Here is a 27,090-nt window from a genome sequence, read left to right on the forward strand (position 1 = left end):
GTGGCAGATGAAGTTGATAGGGTACTGAAACATATTTTGTTGGCAGGTGATCCCAACTCCAAACATGTATTGAATGTTAGTGAGACATGTTTGAGGCTTCCAACATAATTTATTTTATACAATTCAGATCTTCTACCCACATGAGACTACTGCTGTACATTGGGAATATCTTCCCATCAATGATAACTTGTAAAATCAGGAGATGTTCATCATGTTCTCAAAGTACAGCTGTAACGAGGCATAGGTAGAGTTCTTGTGGATAGGAGATCCGGACTGTGATTTATAGCAGTACATCTCATCCATAACCATGTTTTGATGGGAGCAGATCCCAACTCAAACTTAGAGGTAGTGGAAACTGAAAAATTAAATATTCTTGTGATTTACTTCCAGAGAAAGAAAAATTCTTGTGATAAAAGAATATCAGCTGGAGAACGGCAAGCGAGCAGCAGATCCGAACCCATTAAGTTCCACTCTGGATCTGTAGCCCATCCGGCAACTTAAACTGTTCTTGCCCCATAGAACACCATTGCTGTGTATTGGGAACATCTCCCCATCAAGTTCATCTAATGCAGTATCTTCATCAGATGATGGTTGTAATTGCAACAACAAACCACAAAATCTAAAATGGAAAGTTCAGATATCACAAAATGCAAATTTCCCGTTCTTTAGGACCCTTAGTTGCACTCTTCAAGAGATGTACCACTCATGCAAATCTTTGGGGCACACTATGCTTGCTTTGAAATAGAAGTCGTGTCCATCAGTGTTGGCATCCTAACCTGCAATTCCACTTTGCTTGTACTCTTGTTATGGATATCTTTAGCTTGAACATATTCTGAGGTGATTCCAAATTGAACTTTTATTTCCACAGCCAAAGATTGAACATTTACTAGTCTGCAATCTGCATGGAGTTTATCAATTATTTATCATTTTCAGAAAGGGTCAATTTGGAAGGAGTACAAATACAAATATGTAGTGTGCAAAACCTTGTATTTTGTATGTATTTGTATTGTACATATTTGTATTTGTACTCTTTCAAAACTGAGCCAGAAGAAAAATCTTTTGCAAAGGAGTTAAGAAGCGAAAGAAAGTGAATAAAATAGCTACTTACTTTGTACCAAAAAATAAAATAAAAGTAATAATCATGAATTCAAAAAAGAAAAAAGGAAAATGGAGCTGTCACACATTAATGAAGGTTTCCCTGAGCTCCAACATTGATGTACAAAGCACCAAATCTTAGCTCTACATGAGCACTCTTCCCTTTTTCAGATGCAGTGCTTGTACACCATGCTTATCAGAAGACAGTTTCCTAAAACATGAAGCATTACTATAGGAAAAAAATGTTTGCGAAACTTCAAACCTTGTATATTTAATCAAAGAAGCTAGATAAAGGAAAATTAATTGAAGGAAAGGTTAACTCAAGTATTCTACGAAGCTAGTCTCTTTTCTTAGGCTCCGTCTAGTTGCATGTAAAATGAAGCAAATGGTTTCCACTCATGCTACTTTACGGTGGTAAGTTGCACAAAACAGATTTGGAGAGTAGTAATTGTAGAAAAATGGCATTCCTTGTAATTTTCCATCAGTCATTTTCCAAACAGAGGTAGGCCTCCTGATTTCTTACAGCCATTCAGGTTTACCTTCCAAGTTCAGTTAAACACGGGGGAAATTAAGAAAATGACTTTTTTATATTGAATATCATTTTCAGTGGAATAATTCATATCCATTTAACAAACAAATAAATGCAGCTTTAATTTCAAACGATCTTGAGAGAACCTATATTTAGATTCTTCCCGCCAAAAGGGAGCCGGGAAGTTTAGTACCTCCACCCAACCATACATGCATACATGCTAAACACACCTTTTAATTCCTCATCAAAGTCCTCAAATCCGAGTCAATATAATATACTATACTATTTTCCTACACTTGCTACACTAAGCGGACCAACATGACAGGTGTAGAGGGCATAGTGTAAAACTAAGTTACTCTCACTCTCACATGTGTGGGTCTTTTACACACATGTAATGGAACACCTGAAATCAGATTAGCTGAACAATTTAGCTGTTCAGCGGGCTGTGGAACCAATGATGAGGTTCCACACTAATAATAAATTCATGAACCCCACTGTAAAAGATGTGGGCCCCATGTATTTAATATAGATGTTGAACCTTATCATTGGTTCCACAGCCAGCTAACCTTGCTTGGAACACCTGCCACTGAATGTGTAGTGTAGCAAGTCTAGGGAAAAACACCTAAACTCTCTTGGATGTTTTATATCCAATTTTTCTTTGTACCTTGTGCTCTTTTTATTGTACTTTTAATCAAAGCTCAGTTATGGATCAAATAAAAAAATAAAAACAGAGAACCATCGATGGGTTGTACTACTAATCAAAGAGGGATAAGTTCAAGTTCTCTGCAAAGTTTTTCTATTCTCCATGTGCTCTAAATTTCTTTCCCACCATCTAGCAAGCCAAATAGCAATGCAAAATCACATGCAACTACCCTTCCAAGTGATATTTCAGGTTTTTCAACACCCACTCTTTCCAATTCACCTAGAAAAGAAATGAGATCGTAACAGATCCCAAGTTTCAACTTGGGTTTAGTTGAAGATACTTAGATCAAGCAGGACAATAAATGAAAAGAATAACAATAAAAACAAAATAAACATGGACTGAGAGAATTGGAAGATAACTCCACCCATGTGAGCTTGTCTTACACCGCTTGTCCCAAGCCCAGACAAAGAAGGGCTGCACCAGGTTGGCAGCCAGCACTAAAACTTTTGGCAGACTCGTGATCATGGATATTTGTCTTTTGTACTCATGCTAGGGCATTCTCCAGAAATGACACGCACCTTAACCTGAGTGTAGTGTCAAATGGCAAGGATATGCTAGGATGGGTGCCAACAATTTAACAATGGATATGACATTAAACTGAAGGAAATGACAAAATAGGATTCATGTAGCCAAGTGCCAACGTCATAGTTTGGAACTTGGGATAAGGCTTGGATGATGGTGATGACTGAGAGAATTAAAAGATAAAATCTATAACCAACTGACCGAATGGCACTCCAGTATCCACAAATGACTTGATGAGGTAAACAGCGATCCAGTATCCACAAATTCGATCCACCATATGACAAGATAATACCAACAAAAAAATTGCAAGATAATAAGCAAAATGTATATAAAAAGTTGACTACAACTGGGTTGGGAAAAAAAACGTGGCAATATTGACTTACTAAGTCTGAAACAGCAACAGGCAAGATAGATAAAGTAGATGCCCCTGAACCTATTCACTGATGAGAGATCCATAACATATAACAATTCCAAACATTTAAAATTGACACAATATATTAAAATTTTAAATTGAACTCTATGTCAAAGCATTAAGCAGAAACTTTCCTTTATCAGTAAAGCATTATGCAATTTTAAAAGCAAAAGCATAGGTTTGATCAACTAGGCATGTACCTATGCTACAGTAGCCATCTTGAATGACAATATGGGTTCCAGCAGTGGCATCAATTTTTCAGAACAGTTCAGCATTCATGATCGATATCATCCCTTCCCAAGCAGGTAGAGTAGAAGAAAATCCCTACAATAGAAATGTCCACAAGTATTTTTCAACTATCGAGTGGATAATATAGGCATGATAAATGTCAATAAATACATAAGATAAAACCTCAACCAATAACTCCTGAATCATCTGCCATATCAACACTACAGAGAAGGCAACCCTCCTGAAAATGGAAAGCAGAAGAAGATCAGTGTGCAGGAAAGAGATTTGCATAATATACCTTAAGGCTGTCAGATCACACCAAAAAGGGGAAGAGGTCAATGTGAAAAATGAGTCAAGATGGAAGCTAATAAATAACCAGTTGCAAAACACTGGACTTTTACAATGGTCAAACTAAATCTTAGGACATGACTAGCAACCAAACCAGGAAAAAAGAAAGGGAAAGATATATAGAGAACTCAAAAATGACAAGACATCAACGTGCACAAAAGGTTGTACCTGAAGAGCCACTGCAAACCAAAACGTGTCCTCAACAGAAACAACATGATGAACAGACCACTTCACATACTTTGGACTTTGAAACACCCATTTAAGGACATTGCTTGAACAGGAAGAATGCCTGTGACGGCTACTCAAGATCTCCAACAACCCCACAGGTACACCACATAGATATGGGAAACAAATGATACATCAAGGAAGAAGAGAAAGCAAAGTCCATATGTGAGCTCACACAACACAGGAGAAAACAGACATCCAGAATCTAAATATATACTCACAGGAAAATTCTACTTTCCAAAAAGACATTTAATGGTTAAAAACTATTGCTGGTCAGTGAAAGTTACAAATAAAGGAAAATTTTCAAAAGACAGAGAACAACCACATCTATTCATGGCCACTGGCAATCTACCACCAAGAGATGTCAAGGGAAAATCAATAAATTAATAATTAATGTCTAAATGAATGTCCATGATACATAAATTACAATTTTTTATGGTGCAGAATACACCAATTGTAACAAGTTACAGGAATTCGAAGCCCTCGAAGCAACAAACAGTTCCCACCTGGAGAAATGATTGGGTGGAATAACATATATAAGAGTTAATATCTCCAGTCCACCCCCACTCTGGCTGATAGGAATTAACTCCCAAAGACTGAGGTTTCACATCACCATATATGGTAGAGAACCCTGCTTCCTTCTGTCACTTTTGGCCCAAAGTCAATAGGGCTTGTTCTGTTTGTTGTCTCTCTTAAGCTGTACCTTTAACTTCTTACCACTCAATTGGCGTCCATTCATCATAGTAATGGCAGATTGAGCTTCTGTTGGTGAATCATAACTCACGAAGCCTGCAAATAGAGGGGTATTTGAGATAGAGAACTACCAGGACTTTATTTCTCATCTGAAGGGAATAGATGGTGTGTTTACCAAAACATTTGCTAACACCAGTTGCTTTGTCAACAAACACCTTAGCACTCAAGACCCTACCAAATGGTTGAAAAGCCTTTGCAAGCTCATGATCACCAAATTCTTGAGGAATGTGATAAATGAATAAGTTAGCACCAGGAGGACCTAAGTTCAATAGATGAAACAACAGTTAATGCTGAAATAGGCACCAATGTTTTCCATAAAAATAACAAGAATACCATAGAAAATCACTACCTTCAACCTGACCCCCAGAACTTGTACTGACACTTGAAGATGCTTCTGAGGTACTACTTACAATTTCAGGTTGCACAGAGCCATGTGAACCACCCAAAGGCCTGTGACTCATTATTCCACCAGGATAGGCCATAGGATACTGAAGACCTGGAACCGGAGGATATGCAGAGCCTATATAGTTGGCAGAAGGCACTATGGGAAAACTTCTAGGTGCTATACCAGGGGAAAGATCCTGTGCAACTCCATGCAATGCACTTCCTTGGTTTACTGGTGGGATCATATTAGGGAAGCTGGTTTGATTATGCAACGTTGGCAGGGGATACTGCATAAGCCCATAATTGCCAGGTACCTACAATAGAAAAGCAACAGAGAAGCAGATTTACAACTTGATTATGCTAAAAAGACAAAAGTCAAAACCAGAAAGATATTGGCAAACACATTGAAGAAATCATGTAGACAAGAACTCAGAAAACTATAGGACAGAACAGGATACTGTCATCTAAAAGTTGAGAAAGAATGAAATAACTGAGCTCATGGTTATCTACTTAGATGCTTACAGAAAGCCCAGTGTCCATAGAAAAATGTACAAGTACCCATCTCAATTATGCCACAAATTATTTTAAGAACTCATCAAAGGCATAAAAATTTATACCGGCATGTGGAAGAATAGAGCAACATTACAGTGACAAAATGTTGTTAGGTGGTGTGAAAAGATAGCCCAAATAAACTCTGATGTGTGATTATTCCCTTTAGCAGGCAATTACTCTGTGATTAAATCAGGTGTCTAATTTAAACAACTTCATTGCATCAGGCTCAGGCCCCTTCAAAATTTAACAAATGCTCAGCCCAGGCCTTCCCAAGTGGCAATATTATCTCTGATGCAAAACCCTTCAAGCTGTATTGATGGGAAATTGGGAACTGGACCATCAAACATTCAGAAACCTTCTAAATTCAACAATGTGGTAATAATTATGCTAATGTAGAGATAATCATCAAAGTAACTGAAAACAGTAAGTCAAAAAATTATCATGTGCCGACAACTTAAAGTTCATTTAGGTCACACTAGTTGCAAAAGACACAAACTTAGAATAGGAAAATCTGGAAGGATCTAGAAAGTTCAATTAGCATGTTAGATTAATATAAACATCCGATATAAGCTAACAAAAACAGACCTGATAACCATATCCATTGTATGGGGGCATGTAACCCATCGGTAAGGCCCCAAACAGTGAAGGTTGCTGTGTTGACTCAGTATTTAATGCACTAGAAGCGTGGGTTTGAGCTTTTTGAGCCCTCCGTTGTTGCCTCTCCTTTTCCGTATCTGCCCATTTGACAACTAAAGGAACATTTGAACCCTACAGTAGAAATCAAGCCAGAGTGCAAGTTCAATTATCACTTCATCAACAATAATCTCAAGTATTAGTATATCTTTTCCTATCAGAAAGTTGGGTATCTGAACAATTGGTGAAGCATGTTATCATGTCTTAAACAACTCATTAACAAATAAACCAACTGAAATAAACAAATAGCATTTTCAAAGTAATGGAACTGCTTGAGGTATGGGCCTGCCTCAATTAGACCAACCGAGGATGTAGGAGTTACATATAGTAGAAATAAAATGGAAATAAATAGAACGGATAATGTCAAGTCAAAATTTAATTATACAGCTGAGACATCTAAAAAATCTGGTTTTCCAATGTAACCAACAGAAAAATCTACATCATTCTGCAACAATGATCTCTATGGTTCAAATTCATTTGAGAACACAAGTTACCATTTAAAATAAAGCCACTGGATGTTTATCAGCTCTGGAAAATATATAACCATACCAGTCAAGTGGAACCAAGGTTTAACCAATGTTTTAAAACACAGAGGCATTCCACTACCTAGAGACATGAGGCATAGTTGAGAATGCAAAAGGCATAAGCTTCCTGAGCATAAGCAGGCATAATCATCCTCAAGAGGAGGAGGATATGGAAGGAAGGAAGGAGAAGAAGAAGAAGGCATTTTTCTTCTTTCTTTCCTTTCCTTTCCTTTCCTTTTCTTTTATTTTTTTCTTTTGTTCTTTCTGTATAAAGAGTATGCCTCAGAGGCATCAACACCTCCAACATGAGCCTCAGGGCATTTTGAGGGCCTCTCACCTTGGGCTTGGGTTTAACAAGTTGGAGAATGTCACCTCTAGTAATCAGATGTTCATTGTCCGCTGTTTAAGAGAATCAGTCCCTCTTTTCCCTCTTCTACTGCATTCCTTTTTTTTATAATTAAAAAGGATCAATTTCATTAATAAAAACTGGTAGAGTTACAAGTTTCCTTTGGAGAGGCATGAGCTGCGTCCTCTCCTACCAGTAGGAATAAAGACAAAAGATAGAAGACAGATTCAATCTACGATTGAGCCCATACAAACTTTCCCTATTTATCCCTTGCTTTGCAAGACCATCAGCCATAGAGTTTGCTGACCTCCCCACCCATTGTATTCTTACAGCCAAGCTACTTATTAGGCAGTTGAATTTTTTAATTTCATTCTTAAAACACCACACAACAGATTCTGGATTTTGTAGCCAGCCCACTACTACCTTGGAGTCCCCTTCTATTATCATCTGTTCCACACCTATCTGCATGGCTAATTGTACTCCCTGGATAGCGGTGGCAAGTTCCGCCCTAGTAGAGTTTCCAACTCCTATGGGTCCTGAGAAAATAAGGACCACATTCCCACTCTCATTCCTCAGTACCCCTCCCACCCCTGACGGACCAGGATTTCCAAGACTGCTCCCATCGAAATTCAGCTTCAAGAATCTTTCAGGAGGGGGTTCCCAAGCCATGCACTTTAGCTTTTTTGGATGAGCAATTAGCCACTGCTAACCAATTCCTCCACACATCATTGAATGAGAATTGATGGAATAAATCCAGTGATTTTATCCATAAGATCACCCTATTTAGAATGCAGTCCTTCATCTCTTCTGGGCTTCCCTCCTTTTTTTTTTTTTTGAACAATAACGATTTCATTAATTCACCAAAGAGGTTACATAAGGAAGACAAACACACTTATCTTCCAAGTACAATTAAGAAAACAAAAGAATAGGTAGAGACAAAAAATTACAACTTAGCCCAAAACATTGAATCCCTTTCTGCCCCTTGTTTAGCTAAACCATCAGCTAAAGAATTGGCTGATCTTTTGACCCAACACATTTTAACTTCCATCTCCCACACCAGCCACTCAAATTTTCTCCTCTGATTATTGTACCTCCATAAACCATTGTTGTCTGCATTCAGCCACCCTATCACCACCTCCGAATCCCCTTCAATTAAGAGTTTTCTAATGTTCATCTCCTTGGCTTTCTGGACTCCTCCCATAACTACAAAGATCTCAGCTCTAAGGGAGTCACCCACTCCAATTGGGCTTGAGAACAAGGCAAAAATGACCCCATTCTCATCCCTAAAGACACCCCCAATCCCTGATTGTCTAGAGTTCCCCCTACTACTCCTATCAAAATATAATTTCATGAACCCAGCAAGTGGAGGTGTTCAAGACACACTCATTACTGACTTGGTCTGTGTGCACTTTGCTATTTCACCCCACTTCCTCAACATGTCATCCACTGTGTAACCTGTGAATAGTTCCAAAGATTTCAGCCACTGTACAACCCTGAAATGAATGATAGCCTTTAGTTCTTCCACCCCTCTCTCAGTCGCTGAGAATATCCTTAAGTTTCCTTCTTCCCATATTGTCCAACATACTACAGCCCTCAAACCTCTCCACATAGTCCTTCCCCTTTTCCTACGCCACCTGAAGACAAAAGGGGAAAAAAGGCCCTGCAGATCTGATGGAGGGTCCCATCTACACCCAAAGAGGGAAAAAGCCCATTCCCAAATTAACCTCGCAAAATGGCAAGACACCAATAGGTGAAAACCAATCTCCCTATCCACTTTACAAAGAACACACCAATGGGGTGACAAGCAAGTATTGGGTCGTTTCTTTTGGAGTAGATCACCAGTGTTGAATCTTTCTAGATAGGCTTCCCAACAAAAACTACCAACCCTAGGAGGGATTGCTCTGCATCAAACCTCATCAACAAGGAAAGGGGGGGTTACAAGACTGGTGGATTGGCTTAGGACTTTGAAAACTGAAGCACAAGAAAAGAAGCCAGTGGGGGTAGGGGTCCAAATTCCGAGCTTCCCACACAGACCAAATCAGCGCTGCTCTTGCACACCTCCACATAATTCTTCCTCTTCTGTGCCGCCAAGGGAAGAAAGCAGGATCAAAGAACAAGCTTGCACATCTCTTCTGCACTCATTATTTATCATAATCATTATCATTATCATCACTACGATTATATATATATAATAAAGAGAAAGCAGATAATGTATGGGTGTATCCCAAGGTTAAAAATATCAAAATGTATTGTACCATATCATACAATATGAATCAGCTTTTTAACCTTAGGATACACTACATACTAGGACTTCTGTCAAATTTAATAGCTGGCTGAAATATGGTGGACATATGTTACAAACTAAAAGTTGATAAAACTGTGAACATCTATGCTTTTAGTCACTCAATATTTTTTTTATCAATAACAAGAAACTTTATTAAAGATATGAAACTATGTGAAGCTTAGGTACAAAGGGGAGGTAAAAGGACTTAACTCCCCATCAAAGAGTACAAGGAAAAAATAAAAAATTAGCCTAAAAAATTGAATCCCTATTCACCCCTTGCTTTGCTAACCCATCAGCAAAGGCATTAGCAGTCCTTTTCACCCAGTTGTAATGAACCACCATATCCCTACTCAGCCATTTAAATTTATTCTTCTCATTGTTATAACTCCATAAGCCATTGTCTCCCCCTTTTAGCCACCTAATCACCACCTCCAAGTCACTTTCAAGGACAAAACATCTGATGTTCAGCTCCCTTGCTCTTTGGATGCCTTCCAGGGCTGCAAGGATCTCAGCCCTAAGAGAGTCTCCTTCCCCAATTGGGCCTAAAAACATAGCAATAATAGCCACCACCTCATCCCTAAGTACTCCCTCAATCCCAAAAGGCCCTGGGTTCCTTAAACAGCTGCCATCAAAATTCAGTTTTATGAACCCAAAAGGAGGGGACCACAAAGGACTACAGCTCCTCTTACAGAGGGCAGAGGAAGCTATCTCCTTCCAATTTCTCACCAAATCAGCCACAAAATAATCTGAGAACAGTTCCATAGTTTTCAACCAATGTGCCACCCTTAACAGAATTAGATCTAATAAGTTTCCGATGGTTCTTTCCTGATCTGAAAATATTCGTGAGTTTCTTTCTTTCCATAGAGTCCAACACACTGCAGCCCTAATATTTCTCCACATAGTCTTCCCTCTCTTCTTCGGCCATCTGAAAAAGGAGGGAGAGAACAAGCTTTGGACACTCCCAAGGGGTATCCAAACACACCCAAAAAGGAAGAGAACAAGCTTAGTCGCTCAATATTTAATGTTTCAGTATTGAGCATATCAATACTTTGAACTTTGGTGTATACAAAAGGGAGATGGAAAAAGTAGGGGCCGATACGAGCCGAGAGAATATTAGACTATTTGAACTTGGCTCAACAAAAAAACATAAGGCTCAAGTTTGGGCTCAAGCTCAATTCCAGCTAGAAATACTAGTTCAGATTAAGCTCGACTCAAAAGCTCATAGGCTCGAGCTTGACAATGAGCCAAGCCTACTAGAGCTTGAACTCAATACTTGCCCTACTTGTTTAACATTTAAAAACTACAAAAAACACATCAAAATTGCCTACTCTCATCAAGCTAAGAAGAATAACTTGCTTATTTAACATATAAAAAACCACAAACACTAAAATATTTATCGTTTTATTTTGTTTCCTATTACACAAATAAAAAATCAATATATATATAAGCTCAATTAGGCTCGCAAACGTCACGAACTGAGATTCACACTATTTGAGCTTGGATCAATTAGCAGTCAAGCCTATATATTGGGCTCGAGCTTGGCTTGAAGCTCAATTTGGGCTGAGCTGAATCAAGCTTTTTGCAAGCCGAGCTCGTATGGCTCATGAATAGCTTGCTTCAAATCCACCCTAGGAAATAAAATAAATATCAACCCATATTTAAAGGCCAATAGCCAATGTTGGTCTCAGCTATATGGGGTCTTGAGAGGGGTAGACTAGGTACACCGGTACAGTCCTAACCTTTGGCTTTTTTTCATGTAAAGTGGCCACCCTTAGACTCAAACATGCATTCTCACACTTGCCAGCCCCAAGATTTTGCCATTACACCAAATAATGGTAATAATAGAAGCATAAACATGATTTTAAAGTATTTTATTATTATAAATTACTATATCAGCAAATTCTTTGGCTGAATGTCTAGCTAAGCCAAGGGCAGCTAGGGAACTTTTGTATTGGGCATAACTGTAGCTTCATTTTGTTTTCTTCTTTGTTAGGATAGGCTGCAGCCTGTGCCTCACCAAGGGTTGTTTGTACTAGCTCATCCTTTTGTTCTAATAAAAGAAGTCACTAATCAAAAAAAAGGGCAAAAGCAGTCATTGTTGGCATTTTAAATCATGCATATTGTTTTATTTTATTTGATATTTTACTTAAACTCTTATGGTCATGGATCCTACAATGCCAGTCCCAAGCCCAGATAAAGGTGGAGGGTGCATCAGGTTGACAATCATCATTTAAAACTTTTGCCAAACTCTTATGGGCATGGATCCTAATGATGATGGTTACAGCTAAATTTGAATTATGGTCTTATGCAGTTATGCTGTTGTATTTATTTTTTCATTCAGAAAAAAAAAAAAAAAAAAAAAAAAAAAAACCTAAGATGTCTGGAGTTGGGAGATTAAATCATGGTTAATTAAATTATGCAGATTATAAGAATGTCGGGGGAAATCACAAAGTTGTCATTTGTGACTACACAGTACAATACTTGAAATGATGAGCACTAAAAACAAAAATAAAGAGAAAGTGCTATGTTTGACCATTGAAATGTTATCGTTTAGATGATATGCTTGTGTATATGTTATCGTTTAGATGACATGTGTATATGTGTACAACTTCAAGACAATGGAAATGTATCAAAAAAATATTGCAGTTGATTAAACCACTGGTGGAAAGTTATGGCTTAAAGATACTATATATGCTATGATAAGCTACAACTTCAAGCAAATTCAATTTAAAATTTCGCCTAAATATGCCATACATAAATACATTCTGAAACATACAAGAAAATATCACAATCCTATACTGGAATTGTTCACTTTCCAGTTTTATAGCACTATGGCCTCGTTCGTTTGCATCGTTGTAACTTACCCGGGTAAGTGCACTTACCCAGGTAAATGTTTCCTGGGTAACATTTACCTGGGTAAGTGTACTTACCCATGTTCTTTTGATTCCCAGGATTCCCAGGTAACAGAATGACATTTTTACCCATAAAAAGCTAGTATAAAAATGGGCAAACTTGTCCATTATGCTTTATAAAATTCCCCCCCGGGTGGGAAAGTTACTTACCCACCTGTGAGATGGGTCAGTTTTACCTGGGGAAATGGAGCTTATTTTACCATGGGGCCCATTTGTAAATGCAAAAAGAACATTGTCAAGTTGGTCAATGGGAAAAAGATACCCATTGACCAACTTTCCCAAGCTTATTTACCGGTAAACAAACAGGGCCTAAGGCTTTAAAAGTTGGGAATAATCATACAACATTGTAGTTCAGTACAAAAAAAATTGATTTTGGATATATCAACCTATCCAAAAACAAGAAACACTTGACAAGACTGATCATAAAATTATCGAACTGTGTTTGCAGTCTATCAAATTATCGACTACGAAAAAGAACTTCAATATCCAAAAACAAGAAATACTTATCAAGACTGATCATAAAATTATTGAATTATGTTTTGCAGCCTATCAAATTATCAACTACAAAAAAAGAACTTGAAGTAAATCAGGAAGAGCCGCCAGGAACCAATTTAAAGCTTTCCAAAGATTACCAATAGAGAAAAAAGAAATGAAACTTTCTGCATTTTTTTCTCCAAGATAGTGAATTGTTTGGCAACAGGGCTTGATAATACAAACCTCCATCTTATGCTTCCCATTAATTGCTTCTAAAGCTGCAATAGCTTGTTCCTTAGTCTCATACTTCAGAAAAGCACAGCCTGTCCCATAAAAGGAAATAAAAAGAACCACTCATAAATTTTCTTAGATTACCTGTTTGTCATTAAAAATAATCTATGACCATTTAAACAAGAAAATAGGACTCATGATTCTAATCTGACAGCCCAAGAATAAGAGCTGAAAGGGTGTTTTTTATTGGTAACAAGAATTTATTAATTTATAGAGAAAACAATATTAATATAACATGAGTCAAGCAACCCCTCTTAGACATTTAGGCTAGAAACCACTACATAAACTCTTTTTTTTATAAATTACATAAACCTTTTTAAAGCACTTAATGCAAGGGTTTATACAACCATCAAATAATAAGATAAAGATCAAAAGAAAAGGGGAAGAAATGAAAGGCCAAAGTTACCTTTGCTTGTCTGTTGAGAACCTCTCAGAATTTGAAGATCTTTTATAGTCCCATATTTGGAAAATAAAGCAGAAACTTCATCTTCAGAGATATTCTTTGGTAGCATACCAACAAAAAGCTTATGCTCTGGAGATAAATTCATTTATGAAAGAACAATTATCTCAAACATCAGCAGACAGTAGAAAGTGAGGTTGGCATCACTATAATTTACAGTAGACATTTAGAGGCCAAGAATTACAGAAACGGTGCACAAATATCAAACCTAGCCTTTCTAATTCACCATCTGCATACTTCACTTGTAATGGACTGGATGCCTGAATAAAAAAGAGAGGGTGGAGAATGCATTTAGTTAAAGCAAAGAATGACACCTTTTGCATTATGTAAAATAGTAATAACTTGTCCTTACTATAGTTGTTACTAGTCAAAAAAAAAAAATAGTGCAAGTGAAAAACATAAGCAACACAAAGCATTTTATCCGGGCTATAGCAAAAGATATGAGAATTAAAAGAACTGCAGCAAATATGGCAACAAAAGATGTACAAAATAATAAATTTATAAGACATCCTGCAGTAGAATTGACCCTAGATGGTGCAAGGATCAAAAATATTGATAGGATATGCCCTGCACTGGGCGTATCGTATCCGTATCCAAAGTCACTGAGACAATATAAAGGGTTTTGGGGTTTTGAATATTTGGGATGATAGAAGACATCCTAGTCAGCAAATATGACAATTATCAGGTCGATTAAATAAAAGAATTAGGTGTCTTTGTCAATCAATACACACAATACCCAATTTTTTGGTGTCATGTGTATTAATATTTTGACCATTGGTTTAGTGGACTCCAAGTAGTCACAATGTGGCTTACTTTAGTTCAGTATATATCAGGAAAAAGAAAAAGATGATAGTAGCTTCTTTTGCTGGTAACTTTGAATTTTTTTATGAAATTAGTAAAAGAATACCATGTACAATAAGCCATACAACCCATTGTATAGGCTGAGATCACCTATCCCTTAATTGTCTGTATTACATGATTGACCAGAACAAATTTTCCCTATTAACAACTTTACAAGCTAAAGTGCCAGCTAAACCTTTTTTTGATCTGCTCACCCACTAGTTTTATCCACCAAATGTGATGATTAATCAAATATGACCATCCTTTTGTTGAAACAAAGTCCTACTTCATTGTAAAGCACATTCGCCTGGTTCCTCCGTACACTTAGTCCAATAACTTTTTTTTGGTTTACTACTGCCATATTATGATAATGCATGAGAACAGACTTAGATGGTTCTTTATTTGATCGTTTGGTTATCTCTGCTTCAATAATTGATTAATTCGTGATTATGTCTTGGGAATTCTCCTCATCAAATTACTAATGTAGGAACTGAAACTTAGCAGGAAATCATGATATGATAATACATGAGAACAGACTTAGATGGTTCTTTTTTTGATCGTTTGGTTATCTCTGCTTCAATAATTGATTAATTCGTGATCATGTCTTAGGAATTCTCCTCATCAAATTACTAATGTAGGAACAGAAACTTAGCAGGAAATCATGGCATGAGAAATTGGAGTTAGGGCGGAATCTGGAAATGAGGGCCACAGGCCGACAGCAATACATGTGGAGTCTAGCAGGTCCCAGAAATTTGATTGAATTGGAGATATTCAAAATTTCTCAAAAAAACTCACTCGTTTTCCCTGTCCAAACTTTCCTGTGAATATATACCAAACCAGTTAATGCATTTGTGACACGAAACACCTTAAGAAGCAAATTGACATTTCCTTTGGTATTTTCCTATGGCAGCTCTAGTACCCATCAAGAAACCCCTATATCCAGCACCCTTCTTGCTTTTCAATCTTTTCTTCTAAGATCTCAACTCAAGTCAGATTTAATCCCAACTATTTGGAGTCAATTACACAAAGCCTGTCCCACCATTGTGCTCTATCAAGAGCAATGTTTTCTGTCAAACTACAAGTCTTTAAATCATTTTTTACCACTTCAGACCATGTTTTCTTTGATCTTCCCTTTGCTCTTTTAGAACCTTTTTTTATCAGAAACGATAACTTTCATTAGAGATAAATTGAACTGAAATACAGAAAGTCAACCCTCATAAGAAAAGGTTGATCCAATAAACATCAAATATTACAGCACTGCCCAATAAAGACTCTCCCTTACAGTCCCTTGTTTTGCTAGGGCGTCAGCAAAACCATTTGCTGATCTCCTTACCCACTTGAACCAAACACCCACCTCCCTTGTTATGCTAAGAATTTCCCTTATCAGCTGTCTAAATTGCCAAACTCCCAGCTTCCCTGATTGCCTCCACCCAATTACCAACTTGGAGCCTTCCTCTATCTCAATCTGCTGTAGCCCCAATTGTTTGGCCAGTTTTACACCTTGATGTAGTACCAAGATTTCCACTCCTAAGGAATCTCCAACTCCTATTGGACCTGAAAACAGATCCATTATCTTGCCTTCATTATCTCTGAAAACACCTCCTATACCAGATGGGCCTGGATTACCTATAGAGCTTCCATCAAAGTTCAGTTTCACCCTTTGTTGTGTCGGTGGGGACCAAACTTCCTGTATCATAGCTTTGGAAGTAGTAGTAGATGCCACAATACCCCAACTTCTATAAATGTCTTCAACTGAGAAATCCTTAAAAAGATCACAGGATTTCAACCAATGGATAACCTTAGTAGTTATTCCTTTCACAACCTCTTCCTTGGATCTACAACTGCCTTTGAAGATCCTATAGTTTCTTTCCTCCCACACTGACCACAATACAGCAGCTCTAGTGGCTCTCCACATAATCCTTCCACGAACTGTTGGTTGCCTATAAAAAACTAGATCAAAGAGGTTCACCACACTCAAGGAGGGAATCCACCTGCAGCCAAAGAGAGAAGAGAACCAAAACCAAATAAAGAACACGAAGGGACATAAGATTAGTAAATGTGAAATTGTCTCACTAGAACCCAAACAGAGGTAACAAACATGGGGGGAGAGGCACATATTTGGCCTCTTTTTCTGCAATAAATCCAAGGTGTCAATTTTTTGGAGTACCACTTCCCAACAAAAGGCCTAAATTTTAGGGGGTACAGGGCTACCCCACACCTCCTTTGAAGGAAAGTTCCCTACAAGGTTAGAGGTCTGAAGCAAAATGTTATAAAAAGAAGAGCAATTGAAAAAACCAGAAAGGGAAGGTTTCCAAATTCTGTTATCTCTACAGGACTGATCAAGAAAGACTTCCCCTAACTGAGTGATCAAATCATCAACCATCCCCATTTCAGAATCCCTTAGACCTCTTCTCAATCCCAAATCCCAGGATTTATCAACAAACACTGAAGAGATCACTTTTCTTTTGTTTTCAGACAAGGAGTAAATAGATGGAAATCTATCTCTAAGGGAGTTTTCACTAACCCAAACATCTTCCCAAAACAAGACTTTATTTCCAGCGCAGACATCATATTTGAAATAAGGAAGCATAAGAGGCAAAATACCTTGAATAGCTTTCCAAGGAGAACACTAAGAAGCCCTAGGGTCGAGTCATGCATCCCAGCGTTATTTACCAATCCATGAATTCTAACAGTCACTCTAGACCAAAGTCTGTCATGTTCCATCGGTACTCTCCAAATCCATTTCCCCAGCAAAGCCGCGTTTCTTAATCTTATATTTCCTAACCCAAGGCCTTCATCATCCCTACTCCTAGAAATCACCTCCTACTTCACTAAGTGATCCTTCTTAATATCCCCTGATTCCCACAAGAAATCCCTTATTATCTTCTCTAACTAGTTAGCTACTTTCATTAGTACTCTAAAGGTAGATACGAAATAAACTAGCAGGTTGGCCAAGGTTGACTTGATTAAGGTTATCATACCCCCTAAAGAGATGTAATTCCTCTTCCAATTTGCTAACCTCTTGGAGAATCCTTCAATTACAGGGTACCAAAAACTCTCAACCATTGGGTTCCCTCCCAGTGGTAGCCCCAAATATTGTAAAGGCCAGCCCCCCACTTCACACCCCAAAATCCTAGCTAGGGAATCCACCTCCTCTCCCCCTAAATTGAGCTCTGCCACACAGTTTTTTCCCTAGTTCACTTTAAGATTGGACTTCCTTTCAAACTGAAGCACTAGACTCTTTAAGTTCTGTAATTCCCCTTCCTCCCCATCACAAAACAAGATGATGTCATCTACAAATTGTAAGTGCGCGACCACCACCTCCTCCCTACCAATCCTCCAACCTCTTATCAAATTGTTCACATCAGCCCTCGAAATCATGGCACTCAACACATCAGCTACTAGGGTAAAGAGGAATGGGGACAATGGATCTCCTTGCCTAATACCCCTCTTTGCAGGAAAGAAACCCCTAGCTACACCACTCACCAATATTGAGAAATGACATGAAATGGCATCCCTTTACCCAATTGCACCATCTCCCCCCAAACCCTCTCCGCTTGAGAACCTCTAGTAAAAAATCCCAGTCCACCATGTCATATGCCTTTTCAAGGTCCAATTTGCAAACCACCCCTTTTCCATTCTCCTCTTCACCTCAACACATTCATTGGCAATAAGTATTTGATCTACAATTTGTCTTCCTTCTACAAAGGCCCCTTGATATGGTGAGATTAGAGACGGGAGGATCTTTTTTAATCTTAGCGCTAGGACCTTAGAGATGATCTTATACATGCTTCCCACCAGGCTTATAGGTCTGAAATCCTTTGGTTGAAGAGTGTCCTTCTTAGGAACCAAGGCAATAAAAGTTGCATTTTCTCTCGAGTTATATTTTCCTCTCTCATAGAACTCTTCAAAAACCTCCAACAAATCCTCTCTAATTATCTCCCAACAATCTTGATAGAAGGCCATCAAAAAACCATCAGGCCTAGGAGCTTTAGATCGATCCATGAAGAAGATTGCATTTCTCACTTCTTGGGCCTCAAATCTTTTTTCCAAAGATTCCAATAAGACACTATCTTTCACCCTCCACTCCAAGTCCTCTAAGCTCTCACTAGGTCTCCCTGGGTTGTCATACACTAATTTGAAGTGATTAACCAAAGCTTGAGCCATATCATCTTCCCTTGTCAGCAATTGCCCATCCCACTCCAATTTTGAAACAGAACTCTTCCTTCTCCCATTTGCCAACGAATGAAAAACCCTTGTATTGATGCCCCCTTCCTTTAGCCATTTGCACATGGATTTTTGCCTCCAACTTATCTCCCCTTCCTAAGAAGATCTTCCAGTTCCTGTTTCAAATTCCATCTTTCCACCCTACCATCTTCCCCCAGCCTTCTTTCAGCTTCTAGTCCATCTAGTTCCTGCACTCTCTAACCGATTTCCACTTTCCTTCGCTCTAATCTACCAAAAACCTCTTTGTTCCAAATCTTGAGTCTAGCTTTCAAGAGTTATAGTTTCTTGTAAAACCTATACCCCTTCCATTGGAATTCCACTTGGTCCACTTCCCACCATTCTTTTACCTTAGCTAGAAACTCTGGATGAAGTAACCACATGTTTTCAAACCTAAAAGGGCATAGGCCTCCATCCAGTCTTTCTTGAGACAACCTGATTGGGCAATGATCTGAAATAGGTCTCGGCAAAGCTGTAACACCTAAAATCCCCCATTCAGCTTCCCAATCCACTGTAAAGAGGAACCTATCTAATCGACAACAAGTAGGGCTTTCTTGGAAGTTTGACCAAGTAAATTTTGCTTGCTGAAGAGGGAGGTCCCGCAATTCAAAGTTCTCCACAAAGAGATTAAACTTCCTCATGCTAGATGTAATCCTATGACTGGGGTTATTGGACTCATTCAAGAATCTTATTACGGTGAAATCCCCACCCAAACACCAAGGGCCATCCCACAAACCCCTAACGGCTGCCAGTTCTTCGTAGAAACCTTCCCTTTCTCTATAAGAGGTAGGACCATAGACATTAGTTCACACCCAAGCCCACCCATCTTCCTTGCTCTGTTAGAACCTTTTATTTACATCAATTCACTCCTCACTATTGCAGTCATTGGTCATCCATGCGCATGAACAAACCACCCCAGATGAGTTTCCCTCATCTTGTTGCTAAGTGGAGCTACTCTTGATTCCCCCCTAATGTATTTATTTCTGATTGTGTCCTTTTATAGTCCTGCTACTGATAAATCTTAACAACCTCATCTTGGCTACACTCAGTTTTTGAATGTGTTCTGTCTTTCTATCAAGAACTCTAACAAATAAATAATGTGCAGACTGCAGAGACCTCTCCTCTGTTTTCTCTTCTAAGATCTGAACACCGCAAATACCCACCATAAACTAGATCCTTAACATCTCCATTCTCCACCTTGCTCATCACAGATCTAATCCCAGAAGACCCTACAACCATGCACTATCAATAATGATTTAGTCAATTGGAGTAACATGACAATGGTAATAAAAGTCAAAACCATCAGATGGATGTCCAAGATCAATAAATTGGTAAATCATCATTTATCAACAAAATGATAAATTGGTAATTCATCAGTATGTTCATAAAATTGAATAACAAAACATATGAACAATTCCAGGTTTGGTTAGAGCAGCAATATTTAGTTCTTACTACAAGCTAGTAGTGCTTCATGGTTCGGACAAAAAATCTAGTGAACAAGGAATTACAATTTCATTTGTAAATCTTCAAAATCATACACATAAATGTATTCCCTGTTGATGTAGCTCAAGAAAGAGGTGTAAACAAAAACAAGCAAATGCTTGGGAGAAGACATGCAAAAAAAATACAAATTTTAACAAGAGATATTTCTGGTAGATTCCCCAAGAAAATAGGGAGCTGATCTACCGGTCAAATGATCTACTCTGTTCAGATCCAACTTCCCATTACATTTAGTTACAGGAATAAGAATTTGCTATCTTTCAGAAAAAGGGAAAAAAAAACCTTTAGGACAGTTATTTTTGTTCACACAAGATTTAACAGGTTTAAAGAAGAGGGGTCCAAACAAAATGGTAGCATCAATACTACCCATTCGGATAAGGAGGTTTGGGAAAGAGTCCCCTGCACTCTAGAGACAAGTCAACGCATGCAAATATGGATCAGAATGGCTATATGGTATTTTCATGATTCCCCCAGGACCTTATGGTGTGAACTGTGTTGACCTATGTGTTTCGATGGTAATAAACTCATTGAGAATACTAATGAAATGATGTTAAGTGTGTATCTGTGCCAAGTAAACCTTATTGAGCCTCAATTGATTAACAATCTACTATGAAGAATCTTGGAACGAAATGCTTTTGGGTAGCTGTCTATCAACCAATCACTCTCCAAGGAAGATGCATGCTCCAAGAAGAAAGAAGAAAAAGGAAGAAGCATCAAGCTCTAGTGCTTTATATTTTGTGTCATTTTCTTAAGACTTGATATAATCATTTGCAGAAGGATGCACACTATGGGCTCTTGCTAACCAAACTCGGTTGACCTAACCTTAGAGACCAATGGCCAAAGTTAGGTCCAACCCTTAGGTGTTCCCGTACTCTTTTTTTTGATGAATGGTGTTCCCATACTCTTTGATGGACTTAAAAGTGAATATCTAAGTTTGAAAGCCTAAGGAAGTGATTTCCACACCTCTGGAATCAAAATCTCAAAGTTTCTAAGGTTTAGAGGAGTCAGTAATCGATTGCTCTTGAAATAGTAGTTGACTATCCTTGACAGCAAAGACTAATGTCACCCAGTAGCTGAATACCCATGAAGGTATAGTCAACTACCTGTGACAACTGAGGCCAATGTTACTTAGACACTGCTTGGTAGTCAACTACAAAAAATCTATAGTCGACTATGTTTCACAGTTGAGACTAGATTTTTTTTTATCATTAACAGAATGCTTTATTAAAAATAATATTTTTGAAACTTAAGTACAAGAAAGGGGGGGTAACCTATCTTAACTCCCCCACAACAAGGAACAAAGAAAAAAGCTAAAAATTAGCCCAAAAAAATAGATTCCTTAAGTGCCCCTTGCTTGGCTAACCCGTCAGATATTAAATTAGCACTTCTCTTCACCCAAATGTACTTCACCTCAATATCCCTACTCAACCATTTAAATTTTTTCTTTTCATTTCTGTAGTTCCACAAACCATTGTTGTCTTCCTTCAGCCACCTAATCACCACCTCCAAGTCCACTTCAATGAAAGCATCATATGTTTAATTCTCTTACTCTTTGGATTCCTTCCAGAACTGCTAGGATCTCAGCCCTAAGAGAGTCACCCTCTCCAGTTGGACCTCAGAAAATAACATTAATAATCACAGCCTCATTCCTGAACACTCCCCCAATCCCAGAAGGCCCAGGCTTCCTTGAGCTACTACCATCAAAGTTCAGTTTTATGAATCCAGAAGGAGGGGGAACCAAGAAGGTCTAGAAGTCCTCTTACATTGGGCAGAGGTAGATATTTCTTTCCATTTTCTCAAAAGTTGAGACTAGATATTTGCTTAGCAATTGACTATTAGGAGGGAGTAGCAACTACCAGAGAAAAGAGATTCCTCTTTGCGCGTAGTAGGCGACTACTAGCTCGCGACAGCCAACTACTTGGTAAAAAATCTGATCGCTTGAAGGCATAACAGCTATTTCCTCTTCTAATAAGCCTTCAATCTCATTGGGAACTTGCTCTAAACATTTCTAAGTTTGGTTTAATCCATTCCCAATGGATCTATAATGGTTACTTGCTCTCAAGCACTATAAATTAGTGTTTTTGGATTGAAAACCTCAAAAGCTTGAATTGTAAAAATTGTTAAGTGAAAAGAGAGCATTGTGAGCAAGAGAATTTAAGAGAAGAAGAGATTTCTAAGCTTAATCAGTTCATACAATGAAAAAATCTTGTGTAGCCTTTTGGCTTAATTGTTTCTCACTGATATTTCTCAAATCTCTTTTAAGTGATTGGGCTATCGCATTGTGAATACTCTTGCATTTGTTTTAGCTTGCATGTATCAGTTGTTATTAGCCTATGAAGAGGCAATCCATTGTATTTGTGCTTTACATTGCTATTATCTTCCTGTAACAGTGTGTTCAAGTTGAACACAATTAAAGGTCTGTTGACACCTATAAGCCCAACTGTTCAGATTTGGTTGACACCCGGAAGTTCAATCATTAAGGTCTTGTTGGCACCCAAAAGGCTAACTATTGTAAGGTTTTGCTAGCACCCAGAAGTCCAGCCGATTAGGGGAAATTCTCAAGAGGTTGCCTATGGAGGGGACATAGGTCTAGGTTTGGCCAATGTTTTAAAAGCGCAAGGTGCAAAAAAGGCGCAAGGGCCATTTTGTGCCTGAGGCTCAAGGCGAGGCACGCGCCTTTTTGAGGCAAGGCGCACAATTTAAAAAAAAAAAAAAAAAAGCTAAAAATTCAAAAAAATGCAAAAAAAAATCAAAAAATTATAAAACATAATATTAATAAAAAATGTGAACTTAAGTTTCAAAATAAATGTTTTAAAAAACCTATTATCTAAGATTAAAATACATAAATATAATATGTAAAGCATATTCAAATGAGAATTTAAAAATGAAATCAAACATATAAAACATTTTCAAGCATATAAAACCCACAATCTCTTTTTTTTCTCAATTGCATCAAGTAGCTAAGGCGCAACGCGCACCAGGCATGCACCTTTTGAATGGGCTGCACCTAGGACCTGGGCGAGGCACCTACCCTAAAATGCGCCTCGCCTGTGCACCTAGGCGCGCCTTTTAAATCACTAGGTTTGGTCGAACCTTTATAAACCTCTATGTGCTTTACTTTGTTGCAATTGTTGACTTTGCTTATTACATCACTTTGCATTGCACACACAGCCTTCCATTCTCAGTAGTTTTGCATTCTAAGTTTTAGGCTTTAGTTGGGGGAAAATCCTTAGGAACCCAATTCATCCCCTCTCTTGGGTTAGACTAACTAGGCAACAGAGTGTGCCACTGTGGATAGGCATCCTCAACCAATCCAAAAATTCCTCTAAATACATCTCTTGTGAAGTAGGCAAGGGTGATAGGATACAGTTTTGAGACAACAAATGGAATGGAAGGTGCTCTTGGAGGAAGGATTTCCCCTCTTTGTGCATCTTGACTAAAGCAAAGGAGGCAACTATTACTGAAAGACATGAGATGGTTGCTAATATGGTGGTAAGGGTACCTAAGTTCCATCACAATGTCAATGTTTGGGAGTCAAGCTCTCTTGTAGAATTGTTAGCCTCTACTCCCCATAAGGCCTGGTTGTGAGGATACAAGAGTTTGGGACCTAAAACTAAATAACATGCTCTTGGTAAATCATATTATCTATCTCCCATAGGTGGGTCAAATACCCTTTTTCTTGGCAATGGCTATTAATGTTCTGAGCTCCTCTCACGGTGTCCAGCAGGTTTGCATTTTCGCGTTGTCGTTCAGATTCGGAAAAGAGACCCAAACAAATGCTCGAAAAAGTTTAGATCCCAACAGATGGAGAGACGAAGCGACGAGGATTTTCAGGTGGTGAACAGGTGGAAGTCTGAACTGAATATCGAAGCGAAGAAAATACTACTTGAGAGTAGAAAGGCCAGAGGTAAGAATCTGCTATAAGTTAGAGAAGACAGGAAGGCAATGTTACTTATGTTTGAGGAAGCAGTGCTATGGTTGAAGGGGTTTATCAATGGAGTACTTCAATCGCTCAGAACAGTAGGGTAGAAAAATGTATTAGAGCTGGAAAGGAAGAAATACAAAGTGGAGCTGAGGCGCAACAGGAAAGGCTGGTTCATTACCATCTCAGAATACTTTGGCGATAGGAAACAAATGGTTTGTTTACCGGAAGGGAAGCAGGCACAAGGGTGGACAGTTTTTGCAGATAACAGCAGTTTTTTGTCTCTGTGGACAGGTACTCACATAAGGAGCATGAGAAAGAACAAAGTACAGAGGATAGCCTCATAAATACTCGCGCCAGCCATTAAAGCAGAGCTCCTCTAGCTATGGAGAGGCAATAGCGATTTCAAATAGAGGGATGAAGGAGTGATTTGAGACTGAGCAAGGTGATTGGGAGAGGAGAATGGTGATAACAGCCAACAAGGATATACAGGATTGGAGGAAGATTCTGAAGTCTGTGGTGCATAACTTGAAACTGGAAACTGAGGTTGCTCTGAAGCCATTCTCGAACAGGGAGGCAGTGTTAAGAATTGATGATGAGGTAAACAGGGAATTTACAGCATTTGAATGTGAAGAAGGTTTGGTCCAAGTCCAGAACTGGAAGCCGTTGTGTAATGAGATGGAACATACTAGTGGAAGCTTTCTGCTAAAACTGGTAGGACTTCCCTTCCATATTTGGAATGAGTCAAACCTGGGAAACATAGTGAAGCTGTTGGGTAGGGCAATGGAGGAAGTCCAGTTGCAAGACCTTCATGCCGCAGAGGTTAGGATTATTGGGGTGAAACCAGAATCGATCCCAAGAACAATCAAGTTCTTGCTGATGGAGCATGGTATAGAGTTTGGCTGGTTTCAGAGGTAGAGGCGGAGCTCTGGGGACGAAGAACCAAGGTAGAAGACGATGCTAACGTGGTGGGCTGGATTACATGTGGCACACAGGTGTTGGTGAGAAGGGTCGAAGAACAGTACATGCCTAAACGGGAATCTGGAAAGTCAGAGGAAGAAAACCAAAAGACACACAAGCTATTAAAAGAAAAAAAAAATTGAAAGATTTTGAATTAAATGGGAAATTAGGGGCCCAGGCTTCATTTGTTAATGTGGTTAAGGGGGGTGGACCTGTCAAAGGTTTGGTGCGGGCCAGTCTACCTGAACCAATAGGAGGACAGAACGGTTCAAATAACGGTTCGAAACTCAATCCACATGACCGTTTAAGTGAGCAGCACTCGGATCAGGGGGAGGTAGTGTGGACTATAGACGATAGAAATCGTCTATCTTCAAAGAAGAAGAAGAAGGCTCTTGGGGGTGCACCAGTTTCGACCATGCGGACAGAACAGACCACATGTTCCTTACAATGGATCTCTCGCCCAGTTTCTGATATACCTTGGGAGGGCCAATCTTCACAGGATCAGCCAAATCCCAGATACACGAGATTGTAACGAGGAGAAGGAGGATATCGATGAGGGCTGGATAGACTGCAACTTGGAAGAAGCAGAAGTGGAATAAGATTCGAACAACCAATCCAGCATAGGAAGTGTTGAGTTTGAGAAGATGCCAGAGGAAGAGGTAGCAGCAACTTTGAATCTTGGTATGCTGTTTACAGAAGAAGTAGAAGAAGATTTTTGCAAAGAGCAGCCTCTTCGCTGTGTCAGTAAAGAATCAATCATCAGAGCGGAACACAGTCCTAATTTTAGGGATGAAAACTCTGACTCACACTCAGAAGCTCCATTGCCAAATCTTTCTGATAGACAGGAGACGTGTAAGGAAGTATTTGAGACTACCCAGAAGAAAGACAAGGCTACAGAAGTGAGGGACAAAGAGCAGGGTGAGAGAAGAGATCACTGTATAACGAAGGAGACGGGAAGGCAAACTCATCAGAACCGAGCCAAGGAGTTGGATGACTCCCACACTCCTTTTCAGGGCCTGACAGATTCTGCATCCACTTCCAGCATTCCTATACTTTCCCAACATAACCCAGGTAACTGTGTCCTTTCAGTTTGTGATACTAATGTCTGCTCTATATCCTGTGTGCCAGATACTGATCCCAATCCAGAAGTTGCAGCCTGTGTAGGAGAGGAAATAGGGAGGGTCAGGAGAGAGAGGTAGGAAGAGAAGAAGAAGTAAACAGAAATAAAAGAATCTTTGAAATCCTTGAGAGACTGTTAAGTGAAGTTGAGGAGAATAATTTACAAAAAGAAGGGGCAGAGGGGGTTAGTAGAGAAGGCATTGAGGAGGAAGGAGGTAGAGGTGGGGAAAAAGGTCAGGAAGAGAGAAATAGGAAGTTAGACAAAAGAGAGCTGACTAGTGAGGATTCTGTGGCAGCATTTGCGCAGAAGTAGGGGTGTAAACTGAAAGATCCAAATGACCTCAAAGTGTTTTTACAAAAAAAGAGAAGTTAAGGTTAAAAGGAAAAAACCGAGTGAAGCTGAAAGATTGATTAAGGATGTTGAAAGAGATAAAAGTTTTGGTGTTAGAGGGGAAAGGAGGAAAGGAAATAAGTAAGGGTAATAGGTGTAAGGGAGTACAAAGATAAATGAGGATTATAAGCTAGAATATTAGAGGATTGGGAAGTGCAAGGAAGAAAGCAGTAATAAAAGAGGCCATCAAGAAAATAGATCCAGACGTGGTACTGTTGCAGGAGGCCAAAAGAGCAGAACTTGACATCAAGTGGGCAAGGAGTAAATGGAGAGGTAGGGGGATTAGTTGGGCGGCTCTGCCTTCCTGGGGGTCTGCAGGAGGTGTTGTGACAATGTGGATGAATAATGTACTCGTAGATATGAAGGAATTGATAGGACAATTTTCAGTTTCCTTGAAGT

At 38.9% G+C, this 27,090-nt stretch overlaps 1 protein-coding gene and 1 long non-coding RNA gene across 3 annotated transcripts in view; both read right to left on the reverse strand.

Moving 5' to 3' along the window:
- Positions 1 to 349: 349 nt before the first annotated feature.
- On the reverse strand, positions 350 to 4,144 carry LOC148867325 (uncharacterized). Of its 2 annotated transcripts, XR_016110444.1 has the most exons (5): positions 4,006 to 4,144; positions 3,679 to 3,730; positions 3,462 to 3,585; positions 3,233 to 3,289; positions 2,815 to 3,078 (listed from the first exon to the last, which is right to left on the reverse strand). It is a non-coding gene; the product is annotated as an uncharacterized LOC148867325 (long non-coding RNA). The 2 variants fall into 2 exon arrangements; XR_016110443.1 differs by lacking the exons at positions 2,815 to 3,078; positions 3,233 to 3,289; positions 4,006 to 4,144 and adding an exon at positions 350 to 898 and having other exon boundaries at positions 3,673 to 3,795.
- Positions 4,145 to 4,424: 280 nt separating this feature from the next.
- The window catches only part of LOC148867326 (RNA-binding protein BRN1-like), a 38,481-nt gene continuing 15,815 nt past the window's right edge, over positions 4,425 to 27,090 (reverse strand). Inside the window, exons 3-9 of the mRNA XM_088980105.1 lie at positions 13,944 to 13,995; positions 13,682 to 13,807; positions 13,228 to 13,307; positions 6,337 to 6,519; positions 5,165 to 5,513; positions 4,931 to 5,074; positions 4,425 to 4,851 (exon numbers count right to left, since the gene is read on the reverse strand). Coding sequence (XP_088836231.1) covers positions 4,724 to 4,851; positions 4,931 to 5,074; positions 5,165 to 5,513; positions 6,337 to 6,519; positions 13,228 to 13,307; positions 13,682 to 13,807; positions 13,944 to 13,995 — 1,062 coding nt within the window. The 3' untranslated portion in view covers positions 4,425 to 4,723. The remainder of the gene's footprint in view (positions 4,852 to 4,930; positions 5,075 to 5,164; positions 5,514 to 6,336; positions 6,520 to 13,227; positions 13,308 to 13,681; positions 13,808 to 13,943; positions 13,996 to 27,090) is intronic.

This window comes from Nelumbo lutea, chromosome 3 (assembly GCF_056320005.1).
Source record: "Nelumbo lutea isolate HS-2025 chromosome 3, American lotus-T2T, whole genome shotgun sequence".
NCBI classification, from domain to species: Eukaryota; Viridiplantae; Streptophyta; class Magnoliopsida; order Proteales; family Nelumbonaceae; genus Nelumbo; species Nelumbo lutea.